At 43.7% G+C, this 11,571-nt stretch overlaps 1 protein-coding gene across 1 annotated transcript; it reads left to right on the top strand.

Annotated features, from left to right (window-relative positions):
- Positions 1-2,997: 2,997 nt before the first annotated feature.
- LOC109961632 (calcium and integrin-binding family member 2-like) lies at positions 2,998-10,112 on the top strand. The gene is made up of 6 exons (XM_020602610.1): positions 2,998-3,293; positions 3,627-3,661; positions 6,303-6,414; positions 7,605-7,752; positions 7,834-8,029; positions 10,026-10,112. Exons 1-6 carry the CDS (start codon positions 3,243-3,245, stop codon positions 10,045-10,047), a joined length of 564 nt encoding a protein of 187 aa, XP_020458266.1. The 5' UTR covers positions 2,998-3,242; the 3' UTR covers positions 10,048-10,112.
- The last annotated feature ends 1,459 nt before the right edge of the window (positions 10,113-11,571 follow it).

The following is an 11,571-nucleotide window of genomic DNA, read 5'->3' as shown; positions in this document are numbered from 1 at the left end:
GCAGGAATTTGACTTCGGTACAGCGGCTTTCAATGTGCATGCACAGTGTTCTTCAATAAGGCAATGAGTAAACAAGATAAAACTGAGAGAACAAGAAAAGAAAACTAATGTGCATTAGAAAAATTAAGAATAAAAACAAAGTACTTATAAATATAGAAATATATAGGTATACACACGGTTTAGATGCAGTTTAGGGGGGGGGGGTTGTTGTTTATTTAGTGGTTATGTTTTTATATGGTTTTATTTCATATGTTGTGTTTTTTTATTGCTGCACTGACTGGTGGTCACTTTAAAATTTAGTTGTGCATGTTACAATGACAATAAAGGATTATCTATCGTTGGTCCAACACTTTGGTCCAATCAGAGTGGAAGTGGCTGACGTAGTGTCCTCAGGGTGACCTCAGTGTGGCATCAATAATGAGGGTTGCCAGGTTGGAAAATTAGAAGGTGATCTATGATTTATCATCAGATTTTGACAAACTGAACATTTAATAGCAGTGTACTCACTGTGCATACATTTTTTACATGATTTTGCTCAAGTTTTCCACCACTGCGTCTGGTGGTCATTGTACAATCAACCCACTGCATCTGGTGGTCATTGTACAATCAATATATAGAGAACTATAGTTTCATGTAATTTACTGTATGACCCGAGGAGCTATCTAATATGACATGGCACAGCCCCTAGAGTGGATCACGTCATTTAGACTCCCTAACGTGAGCCCTGCAGCTTGGAGCGGGTGACAGCAACGCACACACTGATTTGACCTGTGGTAACATCATCATATGCAAGGTACTTTTTCGGCCCATTTATCATGGCTCATAAGCTGCATTCATGCATTGTTTTGTAGACTATTTATTGGGAGTGGATTTATCTGTCATTAATTCCCAAGGACCGTCTGGAGCCTGGGAGGGTGTTGATGAGAGAGAGGCTACTGAACTGAATGGGCTAAGCCAAGCTGGGCAGGGCTCACGTTATTACGAGAAAATACAGCATGTTGTTATTATGACAAAATAGTCCACAGTATGTCATTATAACCAGGAAATACAGTATGTCGTAATAACTTGAAAAAAAAAAACGTTTTAATGTGAAAGTAGTTCATAAGAACGAGCAAAGTATGTCATTATAATGAGAAAGGTGTCTTGTTAAAACAAGATTTACTGTAGCTGCTGCTGGGTTGTCAAATACACAATAATCTGAAAAAAACGTAGAAAAAAAAATCAACTGGACTTGGTTTTAGGTCGGTAACTGATGAAGCCTTCGACCTAAAACCAAGTCAAGTTTCTAAGTTTTTTGCAGCTTACTATGACCTGGATGACTGAGAATCTGCATGGACATAATACACAATAATATGTCATCATTTATTTGGCAGTTAATCTGTATTAATAGCCTGAATGTGTAATCAATAACAGATAAATCCCAGGAGAGGCTGAACTAATATAAATATATTGTGAGATTACACAGTTTCTCAGAATAGTTGATGTTTGTGTGGACTCACCAGTAAACCAGTTGGACTGATCAGACTCTGGTTTCCTCCCAGGCCTGCAGCGCTGTCTCAGCAAACACTGGAGACGTACTAACAGAAGGTTTGGCTGTGAGTGTCCTGGAGCCTGCAGTTTATGGAGCAGTGCACTGGTCTGACCTCTTTCATACAGAGGCCATGAGAGATCTGCCACTCATCAGGTGTGATCAGAACCTAATCAGAATATAACAAGAGCAGAGAACAACAATAATATAAAATATTAAGAATAATATACAAATAAAATATAGAATAAATATTCTAAATATTCAACAGATTTCCCATCCCCCAACACTGTCACTCACGACCAGAAATCAAGACTAAACCAATTCACCATGTATTACCTATTTTTATTAGCCATTTCACACAATTTGGAGAAAACAAAAATGTACAAATTATAGGTCTGTTTATAATATTATGAATGAAATGTGCGTTATTTGGAAGGAAGTCAAGGTGTCACTGACTTAGTTTAGCCTACTAAGTGGATCCCCCCGCCCCTTTGTCTGCTCCATTTAGGAGAGGTGAACTCTCCTCCTGCGCCCCCTCCCCTTCCCTTTCCACCTCTCACACAGCTTCTGTGCACGACACCTTCTCATCAACCAGGGGCGCCACATATGATAGATAATAGAAAACCACTTAGCGGTTCTGATTATTTTACACTTTGTTACACTCCTGACTACACTTAATTGCATACACCACATCACTCTGTTTATGTCTGGGTGTTTTGTCCTTCAGGTGGACCAGTCTCTGGTGTTCCCTGGTTTAAAGTTAACTGGGATATTGTGGTTGTGAAATATCCTTTTTAACTTCTCTGATAAACCAGCCACATAAGGGATGCGCCTGCGCCCCCTCCCCTCCCCTTTGATATGATGATAGGACATGATATGACTTAGAGTTCACAGTCATGTAAACATAAGGTGTTTTTCAAAAGTAACAAATATCTAAACGTTAACTTCCTCACCTCAAAAAGTGTCATAATATTTGATGAGCGTGAGTAAAAGCAAGAAAATAATGTTTTGGATCGCTGACAGCATATAAAGTCAGATATATGCCAGCTCCCAGAAGTGAAACCATCAAGTCATCAAGCTGATTGCAGTATCTCCCCCCGGTTCTGTGTGTTTTTAATAAGTTATTTGATTGTATAAAGGGGTGTGACTTCTACATAGTAGCAGGAAGTGGTGAAATGCTGCCATTTTTGTCTGTGATTTGATCATATTCTTCTGCAAACTTGCGATATTTTAGCCAATAAACTAAACAGCTAACTACTGTAAAATCACCATTTGAAGGACTGAGAGCAGATTACTGTTCTGTGTGTAACAACATGACTTGAAGGTATCTTATTTTACAGTTTGTCGCAGGTGGCGTCCATACACAGTTTACTGATGTCAGGTGATCCGTGGTGATGTCAAATTTGCGCCCTTTTGTCCCATCTTTAACTAGGGACACGTGAATGTAACCTCTCTCCTGAAAACCGTGTTTTCCGAGCAGCACCTGAAGGCAGCATGCTGCTACCGCACCGCCTCAGGTTTTCTCCGCACTCAGAGCTCCACTGCGACCGGGAGGAGACCAGCCAGACCCGGATCCGGAGCGTGAAGGTCTCCGCTGTGTGTGGACCTGTGACTGGACTGGAACATGTTGTCCCGAACTGGTTGAGCCATACCTGAAACCAGCAGAAACGTCCAGTGTGATGCAGCTGTGTGATGGGAGAATCGGCCGAGCAGGATGGGCAACAAGCAGACAACCTTCACCGATGAGCAGCTGGAGGCGTATCAGGTGATGATGTGCACCGTGGACGCTTTCACACCGTGCCGACACGGGTTTATCCCGCAAATAGAAGCACAGTTATCAGACTAGAACCGGGATAAGGAACAGGGGCGTGTTTCAGAGAGACAGCATCTTTATAATGTGCTTCCCGTTACTGGTCAGCAGAACAGAACAGAGTAGAAGAGAATAGAAAGGGCAGGGTGTCTCTCCTGTTGCTGATTGGCTGAGCTCCAGCCTCCTCTGCATCCTGCTGGATGTGATGCTGTGAAAGCAGATCCTCCCTGAGGATCAGCAGCTCACTGGCCCCACCTCAACAACATCTGTTTGTCTGTTTGTTCACAGGACTGCACCTTCTTCACCTGCAAAGAGATCCTGCGGTGAGTGACCCGCATGATTTCCACAGCGCTTTATGTCTCTAGCATTGGTTTAATAGGTATTGGTTCATTTATGTTTTAAAAACAAAAACAAACAAACAAAACAACAGCAACAATAAAAGCCCTTCTTTCCAGTAATACTTGTCAAGCTAAAAAAAAGTGATGAAGCAGACTTATGAAAATATATGTCTTATGAACATATTAAAGGGGAGTTCACAGTTTTTTCAGCTCAAAACACTATTTCTATGCTCACATGAACATGTAGACAGGTTGTGTGTTCATTCTGAACTGACACCAAACATGCCTGGAAATAATGCACCTGTTCTTCAACCTGTTTGAGTACAGCCACAACCCTGCTGGGCATTTCTCCACAGCAGCACATTCACTGGACTAAAGCTTCTTGTGGTGAAAATTGCGTTTGGACTTGTGTCTTTGTCACAGACAACTGAAAGGTGAACAGTGACTTTCCTGTTGTGTGTGCTGAGCTGCTGCAAAATGAAACCAGCTGCTGCAGTGATAAGGACCTTTGCACAGATAGAACCAGGAGACTCCGAGCTTTTTAAACAGTGTAGAGTTTGTCCGGTACAGACCACAGTGTATTTAACAGGTCCATCACTAGTGAGATTCCAGTGGAGATGATGGAAATCCACATTCTGTCCTGTGCAAGACTGTTTTCCAAAGTTTATCTGAAGGTTTAGTTTTACTTTTGTCACCAAAAACAAGAAAACAAACAGTTTTCTTCTTAACTTTCAGGGACAAATAAACACATATGGTGGTGCATTCACTTACTGAGATTCATGTGAAGTGCACTGGATGGTGACGCGTTCACTTACTGACTGACTACTGACATAGGCAAAGATTGTATTTTGGGTGGGCTGATACAAAAGTGGATGGGCCATCTTTTCCCACAAAACCTTCATGTTACCGCAGCAGGGCATAGCCTATTAAGGCTGCACAAAACAGTGTAAACAATAGCCTAACAATAAGTCTTTAATAGCCTAAAATCGATTTGCAACAACAACAGATGAGTTTTATGTTTCTTATGTTGCTACAACATGGTGCTTGTCAGAAGATCATCAGAAAGTCAAAGTCAGGACCAGCGTGACACCCTGCAGCTCATGTTCTGTTCTAACCATATATTTAACTCTTTTACTATGCAGTGGCAAATTAAACAAAAACATAATCAGCAGAGCATGTTAAGAAAGACAGGCATGTCTCTCATGCACTCGCACCATTGTTTGGTCAATACCATGGCCAACTCATGAAAAACCACAAAGCCCTGTTAAGAGAAACTCATGAAAAACCACAAAGCCCTGTTTTTATTAAGAGAACACACACACTCCATTTCTATTGCATTAACTACATATAGCCATAAAGGTTAGATTCTGTGCAAGACATGAGGACCCCACCAACAGGAGGCTAAGAGCATGGTTAGGTTTAGCTAGACACTATGACTGAGGTTCCTGTGTGAGGTTAATCCCTCTGAACATGCAGTTCTTTTTTAGTGTGTTGGGCCCTTATTTCCCTTTTCTCAAGGGTTTCAGTAGGCTCCCTTGTCTGCTTTTTGTACACCAAAGCACTTCCAATGCATGAGTGCCCATTATTCCCCAACAACATAGACATGAGCGCGAGCCTCATGCCAGGTGCACATGAAAAGCTATGCCCTGCCCACGCGGCACTTTCAGCATTTCTTGAAACCTTACTTTTATAGGTTTTCCACAGCATTTTGATGAAACATGACTGGGTGGGCCAGTGCTGCCCAAGCCCACTGCTGGCTATGCGCCAACAGCATACGTGTAAAGTTCATGGAACAGTGATGTGTTCACTTAGCGACATACGTGCTAAGTTCATGGTGTTCACTTAGCGACATACGTGCTGGAACAGTGATGTGTTCACTTAGCGACATACGTGCTAAGTTCATGGAACAGTGATGTGTTCACTTAGGGAAAAGAAGTGACTGTGAATGTTTAAACTGAATGAAGTGATTCATGATTTCCACCTCTCTCTTAGCCTTCTCTCTCTTCCTTGCTGTACCTGCCTCCTCATTTTGGTCCAGACTTGCTGAGTCTCTGGCTGGTTTTCTTTCTAAGCCATTAAAGTCCCGCCAGCCTCCCTGTTGGATGATTTACAGGCTGAGATTACTCCAGCTACAATTAAAATGCTGTTTGTCTGCGGGGTATTTGTTCCTGTGGTCGTTTGTTTAGCTAAAGTGTACAGCAGGTCAGGGTTATTTCTGCTGCTCTGCTCCCGCTGCTACAGATTTATCACAGGTATTAACGCTCATGGTTTTATAATGAACACTGGCTGTGAGAGCTGCTGCTTCAGGAAATTCTCTCCTCATTTATCAAAACCAATGTTTCACCTCACACTCATGGATGCATTAGATAATCAATCGATGATCATTAAATGAGATAGAAGCGTGGTATCTCCTTTGGCCAGTCTGTTGGAGTCTGAACTGGACCCCCTCCTTCTCAGAGGCCTACCTGACAGATGAAACACATGTTGACAGTGGTTGAGATAAGTGAGTGTGGACTAACATCATGTAGTAGACAGGCATTACCTCCACTGGTGTCACAGTTAACATCAGCCTTCAGCAGTGATCTTGTACTTCCTGTCACAGGTTAAATCTTGTGCTGTGTTGCAGGTTACATAGCCGATATCGTGAGCTGGCTCCACACTTAGTGCCGCTGGACTACACCAACAACCCCGACATCAAAGTCCCTCTGACGCTCATCATCACTATGCCCGAGCTGAAGGTAGACAGCTGATAATGAACCTGTGTCTAATATGTTATCATTCATGGCTGGTTCATTGTTGTCATCTTGTCAGCATTGCCAGATTGGGTGCTTTGTTGTTTTGGATGGTTTGTTATAATTTCACATAGTTTCCACCATGGATAGGTTAGTGCATGGGTCTAACAGGCACGGGCCCAGGGGCCCAAGGGGCTGGGGGGCCCTGGTGTTCACCTGAAAAATATTGGAGATATAGGAGACACAGAACATTTCTGTATAAGTATTTTATTTTTATTTTCCTAATGCGCATTCCCTTTTCTTGTTTGTGCATTCTTTTTCTTTTCTTGTTCTCTCAGCCGTAGCTTGTTTATTTGTCTACTCATTGCTTTACGGGGGGGTACTTTTACAGCAGAGGTGACAGGGCCAATTCTTTCTCACCACCTTCTCTATAATGCAGTACGGTATGAGAGGTGGGCTCTAGGCTCTGACTGGACTAGTTCTTGTCAGTTCAGTCTTTCAGCACTGTTGTTGCTGGATTGCTCAACAAACATGGCGCATCGCAGCACAGGCCTTAAGACAGCAGGAGGGGGGGAACCTTTGTCAGCATGCTTGGTGAATATGCCATGAATCTCTGTAGGAACAAGGGAAACAAGGGGAAGCTGAAACTAAGCACTCTCACTATGCCCCAGACAAATACAGAGGGTGGCACTCACCTCGAACCTAACGTTTTTACCACCGGTGAATTCTATGAAACATCTGGTGTACCCCACTCTCACCTGGTTGGTTTCACACAGGAGTGGACCAAAAGGGCAGTTTAGTTTTCTTGAGTTCAGTCTGACTGTCAGAGAGAGGGAGGAGTCTACATGCACAGCCGTGGGTCGAAGACACAGGCAACAGGGCCTGTGGAACAGCCCGGTCACAGGACAGGATCTATCATGGGAGCTGTGCTGGGTGCTCAGTCCATGGACCAACTGCGGGCGGGTGAAGAAGCTGGGGTGGGTCTGCTGCCATAACCAGTCAGAAAAGGAACCTACAGCCCATGTAGTGTCAGCAGGGGGGAGACAAAGAGAAAAGAAACAAGAGACATGCACACAGCAGGACATGTAACAGTCAGTCAAATGGTCCATAAAGCCGTTCAGTAGCAGTGTAGTGCTCCTATCTCCGTTCACATGAGGCCCATCTATAACAGAGACTGTACTGTGTTGTCTCAACAGGAGAACCCGTTCAGAGAGAGGATTGTGGAGACGTTCTCAGAAGACGGACAGGGGAACCTGAGCTTCAACGACTTTGTTGACATGTTTTCTGCTCTCTGTGAAACTTCACCCCGAGAGCTTAAGACCATATACGCCTTCAAAATCTACGGTAACGTGTTTGTCCTTAGACTCTGGCACATTTCTGTCAAATGTTTCTACTGATGTTCCTCATGTTATGGTTCGGCTCCAGACTTCAACAGGGACAACTTCATCTGCAAAGAGGACCTGCAGAAGACTCTGAACAAGCTGACCAAAGGAGAGCTGACTCCAGAGGAGGTCGCGCTGGTCTGTGACAAAGCCATCGAAGAGGCCGACCTCGACGGAGACAGCAAACTCTCCTTCTCCGACTTCGAGAACATGATCTCCAAGGCTCCGGACTTCCTGAGGTACCACAACACACTGTTTTTGTAAACTCTGCTGTGTTGACCAAGGTGTGGCATTGGTGCTGTTTTAGTTCCATGCTACAAAAATAAAAGTCTGAGATAAAGGCAGACTCTTCCAAGAGTAAAGTTGCAATACTGTGAGAATAAAGTCAGAGTATAGTCAGAATAAAAACTGAATATTTGGGGGAAAAAAGCTATTCTGAGTTCGCAACTTTACTCTTGAAATTATCCAGACTTAACCTTTATTTAATTTAATGACTTTTATTTCTGTAAGGTGGCACTAAAGCACCAGTGCAATTTTGCAGAATGGACAAAGATCAAAATTGTTGTCTGGTTGAAGTGTGGGACGTGGATTGTTGTGTAAAACACACCTGTCACCACGTGGAGCCACAGGAGAAGACTGAGACTGTAAAATACAGGGTTGATCTTGTCCATCATTTATGTCTTACATCTTCTGTTTTCCCTTGTTTTACTTAAGGTTTTATTCTTTAAGCGCTGCAGTTTTCTCTTCACTCTTTACTTGCACCTCATGAAGTTGGAGGTTGAGTTCAGGTAGTTAAGCCCTAGACATTTTTTGAGTTTCCACCCCCAAAACAAACGCAAATTCAAGCAGCAGCGGCTCCAGACTGTGAGGCCAAATGAACAGCCTTAGACTTTGTGGAGCAGAGACATGCGGGTGAACATAGTCAGACCCCGTCCCCATCATCAGGCAGAGTGAGAGCCGAGAAACTCCAGGAAACCTTCACGGTTTTACCTGAGCCTGATCCAGACTTGAAATGACAGTGAGAACATAAGGAGTTAGTGACAGTGATGTTGAACCGGGCAGCATGGTGGCGCGGTGGTTAGCGCTGTTGCCTCACAGCACGACGGGACCTTTCTGTGCAGAGTTTGCATGTTCTCCCCATGCTTGCGTGGGTTCTCTCCGGGTGCTCTGGCTTCCTCCCACTGTCCAAAGACATAGGTTGCAGCATAGGTTGACTGGCGTCTCTAAATTGCCTGTAGGAGTGATTGTATGTGTGAGTGGTTGTTAGTCTGCATGTTAGCCCTGCGATGGACTGGCGACCTGTCCAGGGTGTACCCCGCCTCTCACCTGCAGCTGGCTGGGATTGGCTCCAGCGCCCCGTGACCCCATTTGGGACTAAGCGGTGTAGAAAATGGATGGATGGATGGATGTTGTTGAACCTGCTCTAAACATTCTGACCTGTGGCTCTGCTACATCTGATGCAGTACACACATGAAGTACAACAGTGCAGTACTACCCAGTTCAGTCATTTGGTTTCTCTGGAGAGTCGCATGTGCCATGCTCGTTCACCTTTAGGTCACATTTTAAAACCAGCTCCAGCCTTGTCCCAGTACTGGGAGAGAGGATGTTGTTTTCTGGTCTGCCTGTGCACATGTGACAACAACACTTGCAGCTGAATCTTGCACAAAGCTGCAGCCCCAGAGTCGTCACTCAGACAAATAAAACCCACAAAAGCAGCAGTGCATCTTGAACAAACTGCTTTTAGTGCTGAAGATCCACCACAGTGCAGTTTCCTTCACCCGCTCAGTCCACAAAGAGCACGCCCAGAAACAAGACGCAGGAGAGGAGCAGGCCTGGATTTGTCCACTCGGTGAGTTCAGTCATAAATCCGCCTATCACAACAGACCGCCGCTCACAGAGTAGCAGGAAATGAGGCTCGTGGGCCTTGTTACAATGGCAAACAGGTGAGATAAAGCGTAATAAGACTGTGAGAGCTGATATAGACGAGCTGCAGAATATGAGCATCAGCTGATTCATTCACATCCTGGAGTCCTGGAGGAGAACCTCACCTCTTCTCAGCACCTCCTTCTTCATGTTAGGGCCTCTGTCGTCCTAAAGAATGAGACCTGGGGAGACATTACACTGAGTCTGTGACACACTACAGTACAGGTTTTTTTTATTTTAAATGTAATACTAGTTTAAACTGAGACTTTGCTGCAATAGATAAAAATGACGATGTTTGTTTTGTGTCTGCAGTAACTTCCACATACGAATATGAGACTTAAGAGTGGAGATCCTGCAGAGGAGAGATGTCTCACTTTGACTGTGTTTCCTGATCCAACCGCTCTTTTTTCCCCCCTCCCACACCTCCACCTGAACCCACCTCGACTCAGTGCCTGTCCTTTCTATTGCTGCTGAGGAGTCTTCTTCTGCAGCAGAATCTGAACCTGACTCGGAGTCTCGTCTGGACTCACAGAAGCACAGGCAAATCTTGCCAATTCTGAATCTTACAAATCAGACCGAGAAAACGTTGTTAGTGCATGAAGCCTTTGTCTTGAATTCATATTGACTGTTTGGAGGCGGACGACACGAGCGATATACCAAGATGGGGCTAATTTTTTTATTTGTAGTTTCCCTGCACTGGGTTTGATATGTCCAGTGGGGAATTTTGCTCTTCTGAGACACACTTGGAGATGCTAGGAGGAAACAGAACAGGGCTTTTCTGACTTTAGTGCTTTACAGAAAGGCCAGATCCACTGACTGGATTCTTTTTAAAAAGCACACTTTAAAGGGCAAAACAGTGAAGAGCTATGCAATCTTTCTTCATGAAGTGCATGTTGTAAGTTGCTTGTAGCCGTGGTTACTTTGTACATCTGGTGTAGTGAAACATTTTGGTGCATAATGACAATCATAGTAAACTGTAGTTCAGTTGATGGAAGGGCTCTCTGTCATCTCACCTGTAAAGTTTGGCTTTGATAAACTTTTTCCTGCCTCCAACAAACTTGATATAACAGCTTTCACTCATTCAAGACAAAATGTTTTCTGGCTAGAATCAAATAAAAGATTTTTCTGTTGCTCAGTGCTCCTGAAGCTTTTATCAGAGAAACGTGATTCAGACAAACTGCTGCTCGGCCTGCAGCTGACACAGAGCCAACACATCCTCCTGGTTCACTGCCACTGACTGTACTCAGACACCAACTCTGGAGATGCACTGGATACGCAACGAATATTAGTGACCATATTTTATAAAACTACATTACCTGATGTCTTATCAGCCTAGATGCTCTAATGAGATTCAAAACGAATTGACACCATAAACTGCCCTTTGCCCATCACATCCTGTTTCCTGAAGCTATGACATAAACTACGGATACCTGGTTAGGACAAACTGAACAAAACACAGCCTACAGTCTGAAGCTAGTGTTAGTTGGCTAATGAGTTAGTTTGTCTATTTAGTAGAACACTCTGGTGGCACAAAACAGTAACTTTACTCCCAAATTAAAATCAAAGGGCTGAGAGACACCACGTCCCGTCCCACTGTCCCTGGGTTTACCAGACATTAGAGGAAATCTGTGTGAATTCACCTTTAAAATGTTTCTGACCTATCATCCAATAGGCCTGTCATCCAATTCTCCATATCTCTATACACTTTTGTTTCCATCAACAGAAAACACACACAGGAAAAAGAAAATAATTTAATAAAATCTGTACAATTTGAAGTTTCTCAGACCAGTTTATTATCAAGTCACTGAACCAATTCAATTTTATTTGTATCGCACCAAATCACAATAAAAGTTGTCTC

The sequence above is a fragment of the Monopterus albus genome, unplaced genomic scaffold (assembly GCF_001952655.1).
Source record: "Monopterus albus unplaced genomic scaffold, M_albus_1.0 scaffold57.1, whole genome shotgun sequence".
Lineage (NCBI taxonomy): Eukaryota > Metazoa > Chordata > Actinopteri > Synbranchiformes > Synbranchidae > Monopterus > Monopterus albus.
The sequence above is the reverse complement of the archived record's forward strand: the minus strand, read 5'-3'. Positions and strand labels throughout refer to the sequence as shown.